This window comes from Lepisosteus platostomus, chromosome 10 (genome assembly GCF_059453375.1).
Source record: "Lepisosteus platostomus isolate fLepPlt1 chromosome 10, fLepPlt1.hap1, whole genome shotgun sequence".
Taxonomy (NCBI): Eukaryota; Metazoa; Chordata; class Actinopteri; order Semionotiformes; family Lepisosteidae; genus Lepisosteus; species Lepisosteus platostomus.
The window spans coordinates 40,847,686-40,873,029 of record NC_142620.1 but is presented as its reverse complement, the minus strand read 5'-3'; the positions used below and the strand labels follow the sequence as shown (position 1 = coordinate 40,873,029).

The 25,344-nt window shown below is 38.4% G+C and overlaps 1 protein-coding gene across 3 annotated transcripts in view; it reads right to left on the bottom strand.

Annotated features, from left to right (window-relative positions):
• Positions 1-25,344, bottom strand: part of LOC148653716 (actin-binding protein WASF3) — a 49,195-nt gene that overhangs the window by 18,038 nt on the left and 5,813 nt on the right. For 2 of the 3 annotated variants that reach the window (XM_088648999.1, XM_088649001.1), the window contains exons 2-3: positions 7,362-7,527; positions 7,028-7,162 (exon numbers count right to left, since the gene is read on the bottom strand). In XM_088648999.1, the coding sequence (XP_088505125.1) occupies positions 7,028-7,162; positions 7,362-7,494 (268 nt within the window). In that variant the 5' untranslated portion in view covers positions 7,495-7,527. Of the gene's footprint in view, positions 1-7,027; positions 7,163-7,361; positions 7,531-25,344 lie in introns of all 3 variants that reach the window. The other variant, XM_088649000.1, reaches the window with a different exon arrangement.

Sequence of the window (25,344 nt, the reverse complement as noted above, 5' to 3'; positions counted from 1 at the left end):
ATGTTGTACCAACTGACTGAAACCAAGTCTTAAGGTGTGGCCAATATAACATTACACTGCCTTCCAAAAATATTTGCCCTCTTCCAGTGATGTCTCATCCATCCATTTTCTAACCACTTTATCCAGTACAGAAATTTGGGAAAGCACGAATCTATTCCAGCAAGCAACAGGCAGAAGGCAGGATACACCCTGGATAATCCATTGCATGGTGCACTCAGACACAGATAAGCACATACTCATACCAGGGCCCATTTTTCTACCAGTATGTCTTTGGACTGTGAGAGCGGGGACTTTCTTAATTATAATTCCATTGTTTTGATTGTACCTATTGTACCACTGATTGTACCACTTTATGCTAGTAGTCATTGGCAAATTAAAAATGACGGGGACACAATACTGTAAAAAGGTTTCATCCATAGGATGAGACGTAAAACCAAGGTCCTGAGTCTTTGTGGTCACTAAAAATCCCAGCAAGTTTCTTGAAAACAGTAGGGGTGTTACCTTGGCATCCTGGCCAAATCTCCCACTGGCCTTTATCAACCATGGCCTCCTAAAAATCCCCATCTATGAATTGGCGTCATCTCTCTGTTCTCCTCCCCACTGGCAGCTGATGCGTGGTGAACACATGTCACATCATCCAGGTGGGCTCTACATTGGTAGAGGTGGAGGTCAGTCCCCATTACCTGTAAAGCGCTTTGAGTGTAGTGTTCAAAAAAGCGCTTTTTAAGTGTAAGAATTCAATTTGCAACATTGAATATGTGTCAACAGAGTGCAAATAACTTCTGAAGTGAGAGTCTGGGCATTTGTAAATATATAACAAAATATACAGTATGGCGGAGTAAAAATGAATATCAGTAAAAATGAACAACAGAAACCTCAACTTACAGGTGTGTGACTTTGCATTGTGTTAATTGGTCATGAAGTGCTTCAGAACCTTAGAATCATAGTGAAACCCACAGTTTTGTGGAGCAGTGGTTAGGAAGGTTTTTAGCTTTAGTGAAACGTCCAACTTTATAAATGTGTCAACCAAATAGATTAACAAACATAAATATCAAGCTCCTGCATGAGTGTTACTCTACATCGGGGTGTCTAATTCAGCCCTCATGCTGGAAAGCACCAAGCATCAGATCTTTGTTGCTATTGATCTCTCAGTTACTTAATTTGATACAGTATATTATTTGATCAACTTATCACCAACGAATTGTTCAAAGTCTTTAAAAGTCTTTAAAAAATTATGATTTAATAATGACTGTCAGCAGACCGGGAGCTGTATAGGAGAACCCACTTGCTGGGTGAAAGGTGGATGAAACTCAAGGGAACTGCAGGTAATGTGCTCACAGTGTCTGGAGTGTAGTCTAAAGTGTAGTGTAGTGAGGTTCAAAGCTACAGGTGGGATTGTGTAGTGATCAAAGCAGAGATCGCAGGCGGGTAGCCAGGCAGCCAGGCAGGGATTCAGCTGCACAGCCAGGCAGCCACTCAGCAGTCGTGGAGCTGCAAGGTGAAGTGGTGACATGAGAACGCAACAGGGCAAACCAAGCAGGATCATTGGGCAGGAAGTTGTAGCGCTGGAGAAAGGTTCGGGAGTTGTGCGGCCTGGGTTGTACATGGGGAGTTGTAAACACAGATATGGGAAGATCCAGGAATCTTAGTTGAGAGAACAAAGCAAGCTCAGAAATCCAAAGCAATGAACAGGAGACAAAGCCAGGGAACAAGCTTGGGTATACAGATGCTTACAGTAGCTTTCAAGATCTATAACTGAGCCCAGAGCAGAGCAATAGTAATTGCCTGCAGGTGATCCAGGTCTCCTGTCCATGCCAACCAGCACTAGGTAACAGGTGGGTGGAGCAGAGGATGGTTGAAACACCAATGCTAGCACACCCCACAGAGCAGCAGCTGGGTGAGCCCGACACCCTCTGGATAAGGACTCTCCAGGACCAAGGTTGGGATTTGTGCAGTACACGTATATTATTCTAAGAAAACAGATCCTGCTGTGTTTGTGGCTGCTCCATTTTGTTTGCAAATGTTTTGTCACATTCATATTGCCTTGCTATTTACAGTAGGTTGTAAGTTAAATATCATAGGTCTCTGTAAATATACATTTACTTTCTAAAAATCTAAGTGCCACATTTAAAAACATATACATTTTGTGAATTATAGGAAATTCAGATATTATATACCGATTTATTCTTTGTTAAGGGCATTAAAATGAATTTTAAAGAGCCTGACACGACAAGATATACTATTGACTAATAAATAACCACTAAATTAAAATCAGGCTTTTAAAGGCTCTCATTTCTTTGGCTCTGCGGGAAAAACTAGAAGTACATGCTGTCTGGTACACATTCAGCTCCCCGAGCCATGGAATGTTAAAGGAATAATGTTCACTGTAGTATTCAGGCTGTACCTGAAATGATTTGAAGAAAATCTATCACACTTCAAAAAAATATTTATATGCTTCCATCTATTGCTTGGGGTGTGCAAGTAAAGCACCAGTAATTGTTTTTAATTGTTCAAATGTGTCCACCAAAATGTCAGCTGTATAGAGGTAATGTACAGATCTGACCTCAGAAAAAGCTAGTTGCTGACTCCCAGGAAAGCAATACAAAACCATACAGATAGATTCTGGTTAATAAAAATAGATTTATATTAAAAATACATTTCCTTAATATCTTTGAAAACCACAGGGGCACAACCTGGCACTAACATAACACTTAAAAACGATACTTAATGTTTACGATTTTTTGTAGTGGAGGTACAGTAGCAACTTTGGAGTCATGTGAATGGCAGAACAGAAATAATGTATTTTCATAGGATAGACATTCATTTTTATTTACTAAATCTTTGGTGTTCTATAATCAAAGAGTTTGTTTTAGAAAACTTAATCTGGAAAGCTAATGGCCCTTTTAATCAATTTCTAGTGTTTTCCTACAGCAATCTTTAACAGAAATGTGCATTTAAACAGTATACGTGTTATTTCTGGTGCTCTGCACCAGCAAACTGCGACTCTCATCTACAGTCCATTTGCAGTGTTCTACATTAGGGACTCAAGGTCACTCCTGACCAAGCATGACTGTTGAGCAGCAATGTGGAGCAGTGGTTACGGCTCTTGATTCAAGACCGGAGAGAGTTCATCCTCCAGCTGAGATGCTGCTGTTGTACCCTTGAAGAAAATTCTACAGTCAGATAACTCCAGTAAATGCCATGCTGGTGTATATAAATAAATTATACCTATAAACATCCACTTCATCACTATAAATAATAATTTGTTCTCTATCAACATAACTGTATACTTAACTATGTATATTATACATACTGTTACTCATTCCGCACACATCTCTGACCCATCTCGCATTCCCATGCGCGCTGTGTTTAACAAGTGTTCACGCCGCAAGTAATGTACTGTACCTATCACTGTTCACTTCTGTCACTATTTCAGTTCCCCTTTTTCCTCACTTCCTCACTTTACACATACAACGAAGTGCAGAACACTGCATTTTTCTTCATTAAGGTTTACATTATTCCCTTGATGTTTTCTGTTCCCGATACAGACCATTCTTCATCATCGCCATTTCTTTCACATTTAAAAAACATAAGAAAGGAGGCCATTTGACCCATCTTGCTCATCGGGTTGTGAAATAACCAAGAGAATGTAGAAGTTTGTCCAGTTATTTTTTGAATGAGATAAAAATATGGGTTCATTTCAAACAACATTTGTGGGCAGACAGTTATAAAAAAATCTAGAAACAGCAATACTATCTCAAACGATCATATAGTTGAGCATTCTGTCCAACCCTAGCAGTGTGATGCACAGGGCCCAACTGCATCAGACTGGAATTATAATGTGACCACTGGCATCAAACATAGAAACAGAACAAAATTAAACGAAGAGAGTCAATTCCACCAAATGTCTGTATTACCCAGTCAACTGTAGGGAAACCAGGGTCATGGAATGCATAGTAGTTTACTCTCTTTAAAACCTCCTTACAATACTGTAAGGTTATATTATACAATACTGTTCATTCCAAACCCCTCCTTTAAAATGTTTGATGCCAAAAAATATCACTTAAAACACACGAGAACTTACGAACTTACTAACTTACTAAAAGCATAATACCATTCATAATTAGGCTTTTTTTAATTTGCAGTTTAGCATCAAAATTAAAACAAACCTTTCTTTGAAAATAAGTCACATTTCTGCCAATATTACACAACATAGTCAGCAAAGAAACTATCTAGTCAAACCTCCTTTAATTTTATACACGACCTTGAGCATATTCTTTCAAGAAATCTCATTATGGGAGGGAGAACAGAATATATAAGTTAAATCATAAGGCAACATAAGAGAAGCATAGAGTGGAAGAGAAATTGTCATTACAGCAGACTTCAAAGGCATACTGATTTTAAACAAATATATATTGTTTTCCAGAGAGTCACTTTATCACATAGGTTTAAGATGTGGAAAACTAAATCATAACCATAAAGCAGAAGTAGGAGAATGCCATCAGCATGGAGTGAAAGGCTGTATTTGAAACCCTGTACATTAAGGGGGATGATGCTCACAGTTTGTCTAATAGCCTTTGCCAGTGAAGCTCATGATAGGACAAACGGCAACGTCGAGGTTGAGTGCCTCTACACAGTGTGATCCATAGAATCCATTAGTTGTAAAATAATGAGTAAGGTATTTCGGGCATATGTGTGTTTTATGTCTAACGTTTCAAAGTATATTAAAGCACTTTACGGTAGGTGTAAAAAAAGTTAAAAACAAAAGAAACCAGTTGTAAGGATAGTATTTACAAAACAAGCACATATAAGAGAGACCAGCGGTCAGAAATGCAGCAGAAGATACAGTACATGGTCATTAAAAAATGGAGAAGCCACAGACATTATCTAAATAAAAGCATTTCTGAAAAAAAAGGTTTTGAGTCTAGATTTAAATGTACTCAGGATAGCTGACTCTGATTTCATTGGGGACAGAATTCCAGAGCTTTGGGATGTAGCAAAAAAAGGCACTATCATCCATAGAATAGAAAAGAGCTTTGGGGACATATAGTAGACCAGTCAGATGAATCACAACCTGGTAGGAAACCAGTGCAAGGACTCCAAGACAGGTGTCTCTTGCACACGACCTGGTGAGGATTCTGGCTGCTGAATTATGAACATATTGGAGTTTGTTCAATATGGATTTATTTATCCAGTGATTAGAGCATAGCAGTAAAAAGACCAACACCTTTTCTGTTACAGTCAAAGACATCATAGAGTTCTGAAGAATGGTATTTTTACAATATTCTGCACATGAGGGTCAAAAGTCTAACCGGGACCAAATATCACCCATACATTCTTTAATTGTGATTCAGCACAGTGCTGCTCACAGAAAGGCTTTACGTAGATGATGGGAGGTGCCGAGTAACATGACCACGGTCTTGTCACAGTTTAAGTTAAGGAAATCTTGAGAATGGACACAGAGTTGAGTATCATCAGCATAGGAATGATAATTCACACCATGCGATTTTAATATCTGACCAAGTGGGAACAGATAAATGCAAATTACATTTTTCCACATGTACTGTAATGTTACACACACTTACAGTACATGTTGTACTGCACACCCTAGACTGTGTTCAGACAGTATTTGCACTAGGCTAGCCATGGATGATCTTCAACTTGGTCTTCAATCCAAGTAAGTAACTTCTCCACAAAACATTCTGGGCAATATTGTGAGATTAGAATATTCCAGCAAGACAAGAAGCAAACCACCATCATGCCAAGGTGGTGAATCTAATATCCAGGCTGCCTAAAGGATGAGCTGTCAAATCAGTTTAGTAAAGAATTTTAAAGTTGAAGGTTCAAGGCCTGCTCTCCATAAACTGTGATCATCCCAAATCCTATTTGTCTTCATGATTTTAATGAACTTGGAAAGGGTACCCAATTTGTAATGAAAGTTTTGGAAGGAAGTTCCTCTTCAGTGTTCTCTTGCAGATTAACAATATGAAAGCTAGATCAGGTGCTTCTATCCTTCAGTTCAGCCAGACAAGGTTATCTCATTCTCTATCGCTTTGATTCAGTTTTTCTGAAGTAAAAACACCAACTAAACTTTCTTTGTTGACACATGACAGAGCAGTTGCAGTTTCCTCCTACTTGCCTTTCTCAACTCCTGATTTTCTGCTTTTTAACAACTATTTTTCACACTAATCTTTGTACAGGCATCACAACAGGTGCAACTCATCTAAATCAACTAAACCCAACTAAATACTGTAAACACATCAACTAAAATGTGTTGATTCATAATACAGAATCAGTTGCTCACAAACAAGGGCTGCATCTGGGTCAACAATTTAATACAAATAACAGCGACAGATTTATTCTTTTGCAATCTTCATTATGTTAATTAAAACTGAAAGTGTCTCTTAAAAGCTGTTCCATAAAGGATACCCCACACACTCTCAAGACAGCAATGTTGTGTGAAATGTGAGGAACAATTTGTCCAAAGAATTCGCAATACAGGCAGAATATGAAAAGACAAAAATGTGTCTCACAAATTATGTCCTTTAGAAATCCTGCCACTAATGTAAAAAAAATCTGTTCTGTGCAATAGGTTGAATACAAAAAGGAGTGGATTGTGTTGAATTTGATAACTTCTTCAGGTTCTTTTTGAAATTCCTCACATGACTTTGTTACTCATCTCAACCTACGTCTATCCTTCACAAGCAAATGTCATTTCTCAAAAGATGACTGCCGATGAGTAAAGGTAAAACAAAAAGCTACGCAATCATTAACAATCTATAATTCTAAGCATAAACTCTAAAATACCATTTTTATCTTCTTCTCAATCTACGACTCATTTAGAAAGCAGTAGTTATTCATAGGTACTGTAGTTAGTAATCTAATTGAAGCAGCATCCTAAAATCACACATCTCAAGCAGATGGTAAACGAGCGCAGTGTATGGAATACTAAACTGATTATATGTAAACAGCTACTCTTTCATATTTTAATGAAATAAAGCAATATTAATGATAAATTACAGCCTACCTTCTTCTACAGTGGAATCCAACTGCGTGACTTTAACTGCAAGGAGATCCACCCTCTCCTGAAGGTTATTCATCCGCATGTAGAAGCTGTTTGCTTCATTGAACAGCTCCCCAAATATATCTTCAGCATGTCTACCTGCATTAGACACATATATATGTTACTTCTTAGTAACACTGACACACTTCAAGAAACTCAATCACTTAGTTTCTGCTTTCTGACTAGAAAATGACTGTTTAACTATCAGAGCTCAAAAAGCACGGCCTTTATTAAGCCAATATGCGGGCGAGCATGTGAAAGCAGTAACATTATGTCTCAGTAGAAAGTGTGTACTCACTGAGGCTGCCCAGCTGTTTGATAATGGCAGCAAGGGTGCTGTTGGTGACACACTCGAGCTCACTGGTGACCCCTTCTGGCAAGGCGCCACGACACAGATGGCGAGGTTCGATACTCCTCTTCACCAAAGGCATGTCTGCCCGTGAATGTCAGCTAGACACAACTACCTGCTTTCAGAAGACAGAAAAAGAGACAGAAAGAAAGAGGTTTAACACATCTTTACTCCTTGACTTTCTAAACTAAACTAAAGCATACACTTGAAATGTATTGTTTTACAAAGAATTCGATTTTTGAAGCCGACAAAAGTGGAAAAGAACGACACACAAAAGGTGGGTGAGGATTTTCATGGTTGACCTTGGCCACCCTGCATTGTTAGAAAAGACAAAGATACACCACTCCTGAGTTTAAAAACAACAAGGGAACTGTTGATGAGAGTGACTATACCAAGAATCTATGAAGAAGAGAATGACAAAAAAAAAGATAATGACTTTTCTGCTCCACTGAGTTATTTTTAAAATGCAGCAGTTTACATTTTGCGCATGCGGTGCTTTGGAACTATGCATTATCCACTGTAGTGTACTGTGTCTCTTAGCATATGCATCTACTGTATTGGATATATGTTGTTATATATATTGTTATCCTTTACCAGCTGGACAACATTTGCTTGTAGATTGAGATCCAAAAACCAGTTAACTTGAATGTATTGTGCAGTACTCTAAGCGCTTTGTATAAAGCTTTCTTCAGGTCGTGCTGGTTAGAAAGACAAGAACAGAAAACAACTAGTACATTCCAGTCACACAAGGACTATGCTGAAATTAAAACACCCAATATTATTTGTGTGTAAATAGAACACCAAAGCTTCATTGCATTTTTTCTAAAAGTAAAAACTAATTTTTGATGAATGCTATGCAAATTCAAAACAGTAAACATCCTTTTCATAAATGTCTATGTTATTTCCATTCACCTCACAGCATTTATTATAACATATACTGTAGACTCTTGGGTCTCAGATTATTTACCATGGAGTATAACATGTTCATGCTCTCACTTGCTCTCTGCTTTCTCCTACAGTACACTATATCACATATCTCAGACTGCTCATTTCTTCCTGCCTATGGGGAGTCATGCGACGCTGCTTAAACTTCTCTTCAAGTGCTTGACCTAATTTTTTCCAAATGTTTACCAGGGGTCTGGTCTCATTCTTATCTGGCTTCCATCTCGCATGAAAAATCAGTCCGCTGTCAGTTAGTTTTATATGGGACATTGCAATAGACAAGCATGGCATGTACAGTAGTTTGGCACAATATTTTTTTCTTCTGTTAAAAAAGTTAACACATAATCCATTTTAAACTTCCACACTGAGTCTATGCAACACCACGCAGAGACTTTTAGAACAAAAATACTTTTGACACTGCAAGACCTGTACACACACTTTCTCCAAACTCCTCCTCCAAATGAGGGAATATTGTTTTCCCTCAAACTGCACCTATTTTTTTATGATCTCAAAAGGAGATTTTTGATAACATGATAATAAGTGTCTTGTTACCAATGAAAAATAAGAAACAGTATTGAGGTGTTTTAAGAGAAGCCAACAGATTAATATATATTTACCAACAGTAACTGAAAAATTGACGTGTTGTTTAGCTGTTACCAAAGAACAATGTTAATACTTTAGTTCTAGAAGAGATTTTTGCTGCTTTAATATTGCTTATATAGAGAAAATAAATAATCCGAGTAGGCTTAGGAGTAGAGGCTTAAAAATAATGATTTGGCAAAATGAGAAAGCATGCTTATAATAGTTAGCCCATTTAACTATTTCTAGTAGTTAGCAAGACGAGATATGTAAAATTTGTAAACGGTTGAACAAAAAAAGACACAGAGCAGCAAAGTTCAAGGCAATGCAACAACTGTATCTTTCAATCTCTTGCCCTTTTCAATTCTAGCAGATTTCCCCTGTATGTAAAATGCTGCTCTTTTAACACCTGAAGCACCTGCAACACATTTTGCTGACATAAAGTTAAAAATAAGGAGGATGTTCAATGGTAAAGCTAAGAGAGATCACAAAGGAAATTACTACAACGGAAAGTGCCTTTAATGTTGCGAAAAATGCTTCATATAAAGAAAAAAACAGATTAAACATTTTATTTTAGCAAAAAAAATGCAAATCAAGTGTTCATAAAGCAAGGTGAAGATTTATATTGTGGATCATTAATTTCCACCAGTTACTGAATGAAATAACTGATGAAAATTATTATCCCAACAATATTATTTCACCAGTATAGAGATTTACATAGTGTACAATATTTAAAAACAGAAAAGTTGTGTTTAATTAGTAAATAATGCTAAAAAACGAATGCTAAAAAATGCTAGCGAGTACGTTTTTATTTCTAAATTGTCTGCAATTACTTCTGGTTGTATTTGAAAGGATGTACTGTATACAGGTATTTTGTAGTAAAATACCCAGAATGCAAAATACTAAATTAATGTGAAAAAACACAAACATAATTTAATTACATGTAATGGTTGTGCCTATTGTTTACATACAGTTAAAGTGACCATATGGTATACAGGTTGTAGGTCTTGTAGCCAACTAGACAACTCAGTATTTACAGTAGGTGCTAGGACCTTTCTCAGTCTGACAGCTTGTGCTGTCTGATCCCCCAGAACCACCCACCACAGACCAGCATATGACAGGAACACTACATAATTCCAGTTTTAATGCTCTAAGCAATTATATCCATAAGGGACACCCACACTAAAACAAATGGATGCCATAGTTCCCAGTAACCAAAACAAAAGTCCCAAAGAAACATTCAATAACAGCATTCCCCAGAATCAGTCCAGTATTGTGGTGTATGTCCTTCTGGCGCACGGAAAAATGAAACAAAACTCTTGTTTTACTACTGTACTATATACTAGTATATATTGTAGATAGTACAGTATATGCTATACAGTAGGTAGTATAGACTATAGACTATATACTACCTATAGACTACCTATAGTATCTTCTTCAGTCCCAATAGTCCCATACAACATATTTCATTATACTTCCCCTGATTTAAAAAAATAATAATAGTAATAATGTATATAGTGCCTATAAGGTAGCTTCTCAAAGCACCTTACTGAACAACATCAATGAAAAAGAAAATATACACAAGATGAGGGAACGGAATACAGAAGGAGCAAAGGGGAAAATAACAGAACCAGTTAAGTAAAGGTCTTCTAAAGCAGAAGATTTTGAGTTTAGAGAAGGTGACTCTTTGATATCCTTGGAGAGAGAGTTGCAGAGTTTTGGGACATAACAGGAGAAGACCCTGTCACCCATAGAGTGTAGACGGGCTTGAAGGACAGATGGGAGACCAGAATTAGAAGGGCGAATGTTGCAAGGTGGGGAGTAGAAGAATAGTAGCTCAGACAGGTACTGAGGTGCCAAACCATACAGAGCCTTATATTGTTGGTGAGCATGAGGATTTTGAAGTCAACACGAAACCTGTTGGGAAGCCAGTGCAAGAACTCCAGGATAGGAGTAATGTGATCACTTGCACTAGACCTTGTCAGGTTTCTGGCATAAGAATTCTGGACATAGTATCGGGAAAGAGGCAGCACCTTTGCCTCTCTGTATCTGGCCTCCACTGGCCAAGGTTTATGATGTTTGGGTCAGGACTCCAAAACTTGAATGAGGGATGGGCAGTCTAGGTAATCATGGGGGGGGGGAAGTTCACCATGTGTCTCAGTGCTCTGTCCCTCCTTCCCTCATCCTGTCTTTCCTCTCTGTCGCTCTATTCTAGGTCTGCTTTCAGCCTGCGTAGCACCCCCACACATCTAGTGTGTCACCTGTGACTGTGTGGTAATTGACCAGTGTCTAGACAAACAGTGTATCGTTTAATTTGTTATGATTGTTGCCTGCTGTAATTTATGTGTTACAGACCAGGGAACCCTTAAAGGAAGAGATAAACAGAGAGAAAAGGCACCACACCTGACAAACACTGGCCATTATTTAAACAAAGTCAAGTAAACATAACCCCCCAAGCCACTGTCCTATTCCCATGACAAATTGTGTTTCAGTAATTTATGGTGTGGATGGCCCGCCTGAAGTATTTTAAACAAATACAAGTAAGGCTGCGATAGTAAATGAGTTTGACACCTCTGATGTAAATGGGTGCAATATACAGTAGATTGCCCTTGACCTTCTCTGTCACAGGCGTACTTTGGATATTAATGGAACTAGAATACCTTCATGCAACAGGTATTGGATTTAGCAGCGTAACCATATAAATGAGCCCCATATTCACAGTTTCAGATTCACAGCCCAACATTCACGATTCACAACTGTCACGCCCGACATCCCTCCCTAGAGGGCGCTCCACTGCTCCCATTATTGTTCGTGTGATTTTGTTCTCCAGGTGTACCCTTTTAGTGTTATTATTTAAAGACTAGCTCTTCCAGTCCTCGGGGCTCATCATTAGGGTAAGTTGTCGCGAGGCCCGCCTAGCACCAGGAAACCCTACGTCCGTCTCCTGAGGGCATAGGCCTCATCCCCGACACCTCCCGCTTCCTGAGCCTGGGGTCTGGAGGATCTCGCCCCGTCACCCTTGGACCTCCATGTTTCGTTCGTCTGTGTGCTCCCTCCTCCCGGGGATTTTTAACTTTGTCGCGTCCCAGGATGGATTTCTAGTTTATGGACTTTTGGACTGTGCTTTGACCTCCTCTTGGACCCGTTTGGATTTGGATGCCGTTTTGTCTTCCCCTGTACACTGTCTCACGGACCGTCACTATTATTTTGTGCACTATTAAACCCCTGTGTGTTCCTTTTTACCACGCCTCCTGTTTTCTCCAGCTCTTACCGCATCGCATAGGGTCTTCTATAAGATCTGACACGGATTCTAGTCCGTGTCCCTGACAACAACCTGTTATCAGTCTTTTGATGTTGAGCTATCTCAGTTGTGGGGTTGGGTGTCGGCTGTCAGAATCCTGACCAGGTCTAGTGCAAGGGATCACATTACTCCTATCCTGGAGTCCTTGCACTGGCTTCCTGTTAGGTTTTGTGTTGACTTCTAAATCCTCATGCTCACCCACAGTATGAGGCTTGGCACCTCAGTACCTGTCTGAGCTACTATCCTCCTACTCTCCACCTCACAACATTCACACTTCTTATTCTGGTCTCCTGTCTGTCAGTGGGGTACATTTCCCATAAAAAGAAACACTGCTAAATTACATTGTTCATTTACATTACATGCAAGGACTTTCTCAACCTAGACAAGGATTATCTACTGTAAATTTACTAGCTTCAATCTGAATAGTTACCTCTTTCTTTTCTGTAAGAATTCCATTGTACCAGTACCGGTTACATATGGCAATAAAGTTCAAGTTCAAGTTCAAGTTCTGTTTTTTTTTCTTTTGGCTGTCTCATTGTGCTCTCTTCTTTATAATCTGTGTTGAATACTATATTCTAAACAACAAAAATGTTAGCAAATACAGAATTGAAATAGAATAATGTTTTAAATGTGAGGAAACATCATTTATTAGATATATTTATTTAATAGCTGTGCCTTAAAAAAACTAATGAGATGTGAAACACAAAGTATACAGTGTCCTAATTATGGATCTCAGCAAGGGCCCATCAACATGGGAGCACTGTTATTTCTTTAAGTGTTTGTTATAATAAAATGGATTTCTATATAACTATATAACTATAACTATATATAACTGGATTTCTATATGAAACTGCAAAACTACTAGTTATGCTGCAACATTGCTTTTCTTTAATTCTTTAGCTGGAAGGCTTTACAATTTAAATCCCACTGTGAAACGTCAGTCCAGAAGTTAGAATTTCCTTGCCAATAAAAATTAATAAATAACAAACAGTGGCTAGGTCCATGCAGAAAATTACAAAGAGTTCTGCTGTTCAGCCCTCTTCAGGGGTGAGCAATTAGAGAACAAGTAGGAGGCTCAACTGTCAAAACATAGATTGGTCATTCTACCTTTCAGTGTGAAATTAACCTATACGTGCTCCTTTGCTATTGGCACACTGATGCAGCTCTGCGCCTAACCCTAATACTTCTTTCTAAAAACAAAAATTGTATGTTAGTACATACAACATTTTATAATGCTATTTCAAACTGCAGTAGTCTATCAATGTAATATCTGGTTAATAAAGTTTGAAAAAATGATGACCATGTCCCAGTGTGGATTTCCATACTAGTTGTTACAAATGGACAAATAGACACTTTTGTCTGAAAGTTAGCACAGTAGGTGCACATCTGGTGACCATGCCCATGGCACCACTATGACCAGCTTCCACTGATGCACTTCATGGAAAAGAAGAACTTACCAGGCAGCAAAGCCACAAGATACAATCACACACTGATTATGCAGACTACATCTCTCATCTGAGTACTGTAACATGAGTGAAGTGAAGCTTCAAGGGCATGTGCCAAGAATACTAGGAAAAAACATTCAAATGAAATCATTGGAAATTGCACATCAAAAAAGACATATTTGTAATTAACCTTCCATCACAAATGTCCCTTCAAAGTTTCTTATCTCAGGCACCACCAACTTACTATGAATCACAGTTGTTATCTCTTAATTATTAAAATCTTTAATTCTGCTACAAAACATTGCAAAACATACTTTGATATTTTGATTACTGTTGAAACACATTAAATGACAAGAAACTGGCATGCAATTCACAAAGCAAATTGTCGCAATGACAATGACTTTTGCGAGATGCACGAGGTTACTATTTACCCAAATAAGTCACAATATGGGTGGCATGGTGGTGCAGTGGTAAGTATTGCTGCCTCACAGCACTGGGGCCCTGGGCTCAGTGTCACGATCGTTATCCCTCCTCTAGAGGGCGCTCCCACCCTTTTGTATTTTAGTTTCATTATAATGTTCACCTGCCACTTGTTCCCTGTCTATTATTTAAACCTTGTGCCTCCGAAGCTCAGGGCTCTATACTGGAAGACAGACGCCTGGAGGCCCACCTAGTATCAAATCGTCCAATGTCCGCGGTTTGAAGGCACAGGCCTCCGAACGGCATCCTGACCAGCTGAGTCCGGGGCTCGGAGCGCCTGTCTTCATTACTCTTCTTTTAACTTCCTTGTTCCTGGTTCCATGTTCCTGTTCCTTGTTTTTATTCTTGTCGTCGTCTTGGATGGACCTCACGGTTTTGGATATTGCACTGTGCCCTGGTTTCCCTATTTGGACTGTTTTGGACTTGTTTCCCTGCGCCATTCCCCTTGAGCACTGGATCACTGTTGTCAAAACCCCCTGTCTGTCATCCCGTCCTGATCCTGCTGTTTTTTTCCTGGTGTCCTACTCCAGTCACTTCCAGATTATACTGTCTGCATAGGGTCCTAAACTACGCACTTCATGGGAGTGAGGACCGGCTCCCGTTACACTCAGGTCTAGATCTAGGCTGCTATCTGCATGGAGTTTGTATGTTCTGCCCATGTTTGGGTGGATTTCCTTCAGGTGCTCTGGTTTTCTCCCACAGTCCAAAGACATACTGGTAGGGAAAGTGACCCTGGTGTGATTGTGTCTCTGTGTGCCCCGCGATAGACTGGCATCTCATCCAGTGTGTATCCAGCCCATTGCTTGCAGGTACAGGCCACAGCTCCTCCATGACCCTGTGTTGGATACTGAGGATAAAACAGATGGATGGATCTGAGTCACAATATTAGGCTCATAGGAGGGATATCCAGGTTTACCCCAAGAACAAACAATCATGCATTTTTCTGTCCCCTCTCCACAACAAGAAAAACTCTCCTTATCACAAAATCTATATAATCTCTTGTATCACAGAATTTATTTATGCCGTGTCCATTAGGGTTAAACATTTTAATCTTAAACTTTCCAATATTCTACAACACTAAACACTACTGGGTATTTTGTAACGTATTTCTAACTCCTACTATGAATCATTTATTTATACAAAGTAGAGCACTGCACATCCAGTCATCCGTGTATCCAATAAGCTGCTCACTGCCAAGGGGGCTTATTTCCATAGCAAACATGATTTTTAGAAGGGAAAGGGTCAGAAGGGAATGTATAAAAACATACACAAGAATACATGAGAAACATAGTGAAGTTAAAGTAGAATGTGGTTTCTAGAAGGGTGATAAAGCACCAAATTTATCAATTACATCATTTAATGTGCCGCCTCATACTGTATTTGGGATACATGTGGAAGCACAATATCGTAGATGGCTATGAATTGTTCAATAGTGGCTCATTAAAAGTCATTCCTCCTTACATAATGATCATTCAAAGTCTACACTTGTATTAAATATAAAAAGCCTTACACAAAACACTCCAGATGGCTAATTCTAACATTACAAGTACCAATGGTTAATGCACTCCTTGAACATTCAGATTTAGATCTATTAAAGAACACAATAGGGCAACTTTTATTAGAAACTAACATCAAATCTAACCCCAGGTTATGGCACTGGAAACAGGCTGGAATGATTATGGGTCTCATAAAAATGTCTTTATTAGTAACAAAGGAATTATTTAACATACTAAAAGGAAAGCCACAATAGAAATGCTAGTGGAATATTTAGAAAGATTAATGAAGCAGTTTATCAGGGCAAGTTGAGGCATTGCACTCAGATGGAGAGCCACATTCAGCCAAAACCAACACTGTCATACAGCTGTATACTAAGATCAAGTTCCACAAACGTTTGGAAGCTGAACAGAACCTCCTCTCATCTACATTTTCATAATCATCTGAAACACACTTTGCTCACTTTGACTGAGCTGAGGAACATTGATGTGGTCGGACTTCAACATGGTGCACAAAACAGGAAGCACGTCAGCAGGTTGTGAATAATATTCTCACATTCCACTATCTTAACTCTTATTTTTAATGTCACTATAAACCAGTTACAGCAGATCCAGCAATCAAAAAAAAACTCAACTCCTGTTTTTAAATCAAATCGAGTGCAGGCAGCAGAGCTGCTATTAGTGAGATGTTAAAAGCTTTTTCACTGTGAAGGAACATTGCCAGAGAGCCTTTTTTCTGAGCATGCGGGGTTCAGTGAATTCTTCCCATCAGGCTAATAGGAACTGACCAAGCAACCTCTCCTTGCTGTGCTCTCCACTAATGTGCCATGGCGTTCTCTAAACAGCCACGGCTGTCACTGAGCTATTGCACTGTAGATGTCACTGAGCACACAAAATATTATTTTAATTCACTTTGTCCTTTAGACAGGGCTCTGCATTTTAATAGTATACTCTTACAGTGTTGCCTCAAGAAATGCATTAATTAATATAGATACTGCAATGCTCAGTGATGATGAAAGCTGTTTGATGACACATCTTAAGTCCACAGAGCTTATGAGCAGGGCATATTCTAGTGTTTGTGCCACTTACTCTACGGCCTCTAGACAAGACTCTACACAAACGTCAACATCCAATGTTATTAATTCTGTTCTTTTGTAAATTGGGTTCAGTGGACGAAAAGCCTCAGACAATTGAACACATTTCATGAGCGTCCCTGGCTGTAGTAGAAAGAAGGCCTCATGGCTAATCTTTTAAAGGCTGCAAGAACTTGAAAACTCTTCTCCAAATCACTGGATCAGGACAGCTCCACCAGGAGGCAGGGTCATGCTCTAGCAGGAATGCAGTCATTGGAGGAGGGACCCAGCCAGATTCCTCATTGGTGTTCCTCTAGTAGTGTTCTTCCTTCTCCACAGAAGCAGCGGTACCATGGACCCCCTCCATCATGGCGGTAAGTGTAGTTTAGAGGGCACTCCCACCTTGTATTATTTGTCATCTGTACCCTGTTCCCCTCTTTATTATTTAAGTCTGGCGTCTCTGGTGTTCAGGGCTCAGCACTGGAAGACAGATGCCTGGAACCCCGCCTACCAGTGTGTCCAAGAGTGGCTGATGGCTTCAACATGGCGTTCTGACCATCTAAATCCGTGACTCGGAGCGCCTGGTCTCGTTATGGTTTTAAACTTCCGTGTTCCTGTTCCTGGTTCCACGTTCCGGTTCCCTAGTTCTTGTTTTTAACTGTTTTTGTCTTGGATGGATCTTCCAGTACCTGGACCCTGGACTGCGCCCTGTTTTCCCTTTTTGGACTTCCCTTGCTCGGACTCGTTCGCCTGTGTTCTCTCCATGCACTGGATCACTGTCTTCACCGCACCCCTGTCCTTCATTCTGTCCATTCCTCACCATATCTTCCCTGATGTCCTTCTCCAGTCACTTCCGGAATATACCGTCCTGCATAGGGTCTTAAACTACACGCTCCACGGGAGTAGGATTCAGCTTATGTGACACTTTCATCCACTGGCACTTCCTTTAGGTGCTTATTTTGATGGACAAAAGGTCTGTGGCATCCGCCATCAATCATCAAGGGGGCTCCAGGCCTCACATCCCCCTACTTGCTGGTGATACTGTATATTTTCTACTGTGAACACAGCCTTGCTTGCATCCGTTTTGTAGTATTCCAGAGAATACTTTCATAATACTTTATGAAATGTCAGTGACCAAATTTGTACACAATATTCTAAATAAGGCCTAAATAGTGCATTGCATAACATTGACATAACATCCCTTGATTACATTTTTACACTTTAATCTGTTTGCCTTTTTAAATGAAAATGGTGTGTCTATATTAAACACTACGTTATCCTCTTAAGTACTGTAGACTCTTCAAATTTGGAGTTTACTGTGTATTAAATATCTCAGGGTTTCTCAGAGAAAAAAGCTTAGGCCAGGTGCTATCCTCTTCCACCTCCCCCAGATAGCTACCTAACATCTAGATTACTCTACTAGCCTGCCAACAAACTAGCTATCTTATTATTGTAACCAAACAAGATTACCCTGAACAAGACATTATTTCACCACAACAACTAGTTTGATTATATACAGTAGGATTCATTAACGATGTAGGTTACCCATGAAATGCATTGGAATTTGCTGTTTTCTTTATGCATCAAGCCATTATAGTGTTATTTTTGCTATTGAGACGCTGTTTATTATTTTGCACTCATTTAGGTAACAAGTCTTTTTAACTCTGGAAATTAAGAGGCAAGTGCAAAAAGGACACAAAAAGTTTTTGTCCTGATGACCCGATGATTCTGCTGTGAGAAAAACCTGTGTTTTCTAACATACAGCAGCTCTCAGAGGTTCCAGAACCCCAATGCGTATAATTAACCATTAAAAACTGTGTGTATTTGTATTGATGGTTACTTTCCTTTACATACAGAAACCACATCAGTTGTCTCTACAACAATTTCAAAATTTTACACTGATTACTTCATTTTTTAATTAATCTATACATGAGATTTTCAGACCAAAGCATAAGACAGTGAGATTTGCATGCAATGCATGAGATTTGATAGCTATGTGATTACAGTATGTACTATCTTGGCTACAAGCTGGCAAATGATGTTGTGTATTACTACAAAACAATATTTCCGTATGTATTCTTGTGTACTTTTTATCGGCATTTACGGATTTCTTTGGCCAGATGGCACTGATTTTTGGCCAGGTGGCTTCCCTAGCCTGCATACAACTGCAGGAAGCCCTGACATCTGCACTTTGCTTTTCTAGTATGTAGTCTGTAGTCTAGTGCAGCCTGCACAAGTCATCTGCCAAGTGTTGAATTTACAGTCCTGAATTTGGTCTAAGTCTTTATACATTTTTCTTTGGAGCGTCTGTATTTCTATTATGTTTGCTAATTCTAGTTTGGTATCATGTGCAAGCTTGATTCATTTACAAAGTAAACCATAATCTAGTTCATTGATATAAATTAGAAAGAACAGTAGTCCTAAACAAGCCCACATACTGTATGTTCTGCTGCTGTAGCTGGGCTACAGTACACACTTTCTCTAGGTTTTACCACATTGATGAGGCTGATCTGAGGCTGTCTTTGTGTTTTAGAGACAGCATGACATTTGCAAACTATGCCTAGATATATTAGTCTTGGCAAAACTGAAACCTGCTAAGGCCTACTACTGTATATGATGGCATTGGCATATTTTCCGGAGGGTTGGTGTTTGTTTTGCTGTAAGATGAAACGTTACTCCTCTAGACCTGCTTCCTGAAAAAAGTCATTCTGAAGATGTTAAGCTGTTACTGTTCCTAGGAAGAGAAGTGGGTGTCCTAGCCCTGCATCTCCTCGGAAAATCAAGAAGAAATAGGGCATCATGCTCCTTACAAAATGACTCAACCTATCCCTTTCCTTGTGAGAAACAATATCCCTATAGTTGGTTTTCTCTTTCACAGAACCAGGCTTAAGGATATAAGCTAACATTTACTTTCCTATAGTACTATAGTTTCCTTTGTGCGATTTTGTTTTATTTTGGACAATACCTGGAGAAGAAATTTGCTGACAATTATTAAATTAGTAGAAAAGGAGACAGAAAGTCACGCTCGACCATCAAATGCAATCAACAAGTGAAGGACTGGAAGTATTTTGTTCTCACAAATACCTCTAGCCTTATTCCTTCTGTGAGAACAGTATGTACACATTGAGTCACAGACTAACGTGTCTTCCTCAACTACAAAGAAACACTGACTACAATATTACAGAAAGAGCAGTTTCCAGTTTGTAGTTTTTTTTTCTCACAGCTAAGGTGATAAAAAGGGGTAATAAGAGTTCTGTTGAACAAGGTAACATACATACAGTATGTGAGTGTACCAACTATGTAAATCTGATCTAGCAGGGTTTGCCTTTAAGCCTGGCAACAGCTTCAAATGAGAAAATGGACAAGAATTGAAGCACATCAAATTCAATCAATAGAAATGGAATTTACTGAACTTTGCCCCTGCTATTAAAGGATGTCCAGTGTGTTACATATATTCCTGAAAAAGCAGATTTTACTCAAATATGTGTTTAGATCACATTTAAAGGAATGTTCCATGGGATTTGAGCATCTCAGGAACTGTGGCATAATAGAGAGATATTCCACTGATACTGGAAAACTAAGATCATGAATGACAAAAAATCCCCTTAACATAACACTGACACAGTGCTTTTATATTTCTCTCCCAAACCGACTGTGGTTACCAGCATGCTAATAAGGCGCATGAAAGGCAGTATAATAAGAAAGTGTTAAGGACGCACATCGCAAGAGCAAATTCAGAGTCAGTGGAAAGCATAATTGATTTGATTTTCTCACCATTTCCTAGCAAATTTATCATGCAGATTATGTGATTAAAATGTCACACCAATTGCCATTATATTGGACATGATCTTTTGGCAATCAGTGCAGCATGGTAACAGCAATGTTTAAAAGCAGCATGACTGCTATCAAAACCAATTTTTTATAAGGTTTAGGGGGCAAACCATAGAGCGTATTCTGTCATGTCTTAAGAAAAGACATAAAGGTGACTTCGGGTATGTGTGGAGAGGATCAGGGAACATTTCATATGAAAGTTGGCACGTCCCACACCACAGCGTTTCTTTTCACTACATGGAATCCTTGACTTTGATTTTTTAGATCCAAACTGTGACACAGACTAGTTTTATACAGCTACTGAGGTCTTACTAAATACTCAGTCTCTGAATGGATTTGGCTACAGAGAGATACAGCTAGCAACATGCTACTCATTAAATTCCTATAGGGCATCACTGAATCTAGAATACTTGCTAAATGAAAGTGTTGGATTTTGTTTTCAAGGTAGACATAATTAATTCTATGGAGTACTGCACAATACATGTGTAAATATCAAGTCTAAATAAATATAATTTTATCATACATTAATACAGTACTGTTATGAAATACATGTTCACTTTTTTTGTATCACTGAATGTTCTAAAATATTACAGTAAATAAGGGCAAATGTTCTTAGATTTCCTGGACTAAATAACAATAAAACATACATCTAAGTGTAACCTACATATCTTTCAGGAAAATAAACTATCCCTTTAAAGCTGTTCCAGAATAGTGTGGTATCAGAGGGCTGTGAAGGAACACAAACTGAGCTGGCCTGCAGCCGTCTCTCTGTGGCCAACTCTGAAGTGCTTGCATTCTGAGACGGTTGCTATGGCAACCTGTGAGAAAGCTTGCATGCTCTGTTGCCCATCGCAACAATAGAGAAGTTACAAGAAACTACAAAGAGATGGAGGGGAAAAACATTAAAACTCAGTCTCGACCATCAGTAGCTTTCGTTCGTTCTAGTTCCACAAGAAATAGGACAGGATGGTCCCTTAAGGCTTTTGCTTTTGCATCACACATCTGTTTTAATATTTTGAATCTGAAATAAAAACGGGTGAAACAAAACGTTGTGTAAACAACCTTAAGGTTAAGAAGAGAGATAAAAACTTCCGTTTATTGATACTCCAGAGAATTCCTCACAGTGGGTTCAGAATTCCAGCAGTAAATTGGTAAAGGTTACAAAAATGGCTTTGCCACAGGATAAGAAAAGGACAGATGGTACCACTCAGCTCCTGATGATGTGACATTCTCTTCAAAGGACTTTAAAAAGTCTAATATGAGATCTAACAGCAGGTCATTCAAATCAATTGTCGCTCTAAAAGTATACATTACTTCACTTTATTATTGGTCTGTTGTACTGTATAAACCACAAAGCAGGTGTGCTTGTACACCTTTTACTATTATGTAATTTCTCTATCTAGAAAATACAGTATGTTCAGTAATGAAATTCAGTACTGCTGACACTGCACTGAAAATCTAAATTGCACATATTGTTCAAAATATCTCTATTTATATCAAATTCTTATTCCTACTGTAGCTAAGGACCTAGTAGATTTAGGGCTTCCAAAATTAGGGATACTGTAGATGATGCGAATATAAGCATACTAATGCTTGCTAAGGACTTCACTTTTTTCATAGCAGTATTGAATAAGGCTATTCTGTGCATACTTCTTTGTCCAGAAAACTTGTTGATTACAAGATGTCATCTGATGACATTGTTTTGTTCACCAGGCTCTGCAGACAAGCTACCAGCACAGTACTCATGTTTATAAGAGAGTTTCAAAAGATGAAAAGAAACCATGGCAACTTACCCAGTCTGTTGATTGAATGCATGTTATTTTCGTGCTTCTTTTGTACACAGTTTTACATAATTTGGGTTTAGGATTAACAACTAAGTAGTCACATTCCACCGCTCTATCACAGAGTATTTCATGTGGAAGACTGGAAACCATTTTCTATCTACACATTTTTAAAAATTCTACATTGATAGCAAACTTCAACCATTTTTTAATGAACTGTTGACCAAATTTAACAGAGCTTTTCTCAGTACACGATTTCAATGGACCAGTAAATATTGAGAAAAAAACTTACAAACCGTATTCACTGATAAAGGAACAAATCATCTCATCTGAATAGTCTAATTGTAAAATAGTCCTGCTCACAGAGAGTTCACTAAATGATAAATTGATAAAATGAACGATCCTGAAACAGCAAATAAGACCCACTGAATACTCACACATTGCTAAATTATCAGGATATTTGGCAGCAACTCAAGCATGTAAACCATGCATTAAGGTGAAAGCTAGATGCTAGGATCACCTTGGATCACGCAGCCACAAAGCAAAAAAAAAAGCACCAACACTAACTAGCCAGTTACTGGATTTTCTAGAAGCTTTTCTGCTGGGATCTTTCATGAAACAACCTGATGTTTTTTTTAGAAAAAAGCGTAATGTCACTAGCAGCTGAGTGCCCTAGATGGGCCAAATAACCTTCCCATGTCTGAAGACACTGTTTGCTTTCAGTGGTCGATTCACTAATTATAATAATAATTATAATTATAATTATAATTAGTGAATTATAATTAGGCTTTCTGTTTCTGAAAAAGGTCTGTTTTGATTTCTGTAAAAGATCTCTTCAACTTTCCTATGCAACATCTTTTCAGGCCCTGCACTCATATAAGCAGTAAATATTTACAAAATGTAGCTGAGACTTACTTGGTTCACAGTTAAAGAATTAGACCTGATGACTGATCTCCAAAATAGCAGAGATAATAAAGGAAAAGTGTGGTTCACAAACTCAACCTTTAAACTTAGTGCTCCATTTTAGAATTATTATTTTAAATTTATTTTATTATAAATCTTATTCTAGGCTAAAATAATTTGACTTACATTTTTGCACAATATTTTAAATCTAAAACATGTACACAAACCAGTGCAAATAGTTTTAGATAATAGCAACAGTTCTCCATTTTTAATATAAAATCCTATATTGTGGATTTTTAAGATTTTCAGTTAATGTTTTTTTCTGGGTTTAGGGTATACATGGAGAAGTTACCATATAGTGCTCTGCAAAGCACACCACAGAAGTCACACCACAGTGTCCTTTTCACTGAAGAAAAAATACAATTTTAAAGTCTTGGATACTGTAGAAAAAACAAAACTGTAACAACATAGAAAATGCTAAAGACAAACTGACCTAATACCACTGTTATTACTGTATAACATAAAAAGAAGAGGAAACTGGTTATCTACAGTACTGTACACCTCTCTTTTGCCCTAGAGCAGAACCTTCCATCTGAACTTTTCCCACAATTAATGTGTCTCCATCAGCAGAATCACATCTAATGAACCATGAGCCCATGTGATGGTCATTCTGGTGTACAGGGCACAAAGCACAGATTTAGAGGCAGTCCCTCACAATGCAGTGAATTAAGTGAATAAAGTTTTCATTCTGCAGCAAATGCTGAGAAAATGTTAACCTCTTTCCTGTCAAACTGTAATGATACCAATTAGTTTTACTGAGCTCACGTCACAAAGCTCTTTTTTGTCAATTTAAAGATTTTTTTTAATAAAGGCGACAGCCAGAGCATTAATTAGAGTACTACGGTTAAATATGCATATTGATTGTCAAGTAAGAAATCAGCTTAAGTATTTTTGCAGTTTTTGAAAGCCACGGCCACCTGTGATGTTTTTTGTGCACTGCTGACACCCACAAAAAAACTAAACATTCAAAAACATGCAAAGTGTGTAATCACATACTACAAATGCTCCTGTGTATTTTCAGATTTGTAACAGGGTTCTGTAAAACATATGCTCACACTGTAAAAAACAATTCATGTGAGACAACATCTCCTGAAAGCAATGAGAGATGAGCTTAGGGTATCTAAAAATGGGAAGAAAAATTTCAGTATACTGTCAAGTGTAGCAAATTACAACACCTGGGAAGAATATAACTGTTTTTCAGAAATCTGCACTTAAATTCACTTCATGGTGAGGAATATATGATGTTAGAATATGCTGTGCATTGAGGGTACCTCTAATATTTCATTCAGAGCATCCTTCCTCATGGTGGGATCTTTTAGCTCCATTTGTAACTGCACAAAAATGCAAAAGGTACCAGGGGAGTGCTGACATGTGTCGCATTTTAGGAATATTTTTAAATATTGTACAGTTCTTACTCGAGGTATAGTAAAGGGATGACTGTATTATGATTGGAGTTGTGACTGGAAAATTGCAAATGTAGAAAGCATTTATAAACAAGGTGACAAATGAGACAGGGAATTACAGACTTTTTTTTTTTTTAATCTGAGAGCCAAATCAGGAGAGCATCTACATGAAAACTACATCCTGGGAAATAGCCATTAAGGACAGATCTTGTTTAACTACAAGGTACAGTGGGTATAGAAAGTCACCACCCCCTTTCAAAATTTGTATCTTGTGTTGTATGACACTCTGAAAATAAAAACAAATTAAATTACGCTTGATCCATGTATGGGATGGTGGCAAGAAAAAAGCCACTTCTTAAAAAAAGAAGTGTTCATGTTTTGCTAAAAAGCACCTTAAAGGTGCTGTGGTCAGAAGAGACCAAAAGCTGGAATTCAACACGGTACTTCTGGGGAAAATCCAATACATCTTACCATCCAAAGAACACCATTCCTACAGTAAAGCACGGTGGTGGCAGCATACTGTTGTGGGGGTGTTTCTCTTCAGCTGGGACTGGGGCACTTTTCAGGATAGAAGGGAAGATTGATGGTGCAAAATACTGGCATATTCTTGAAGAAAACCTGCAGCCCTCAGCCAGGAAGTT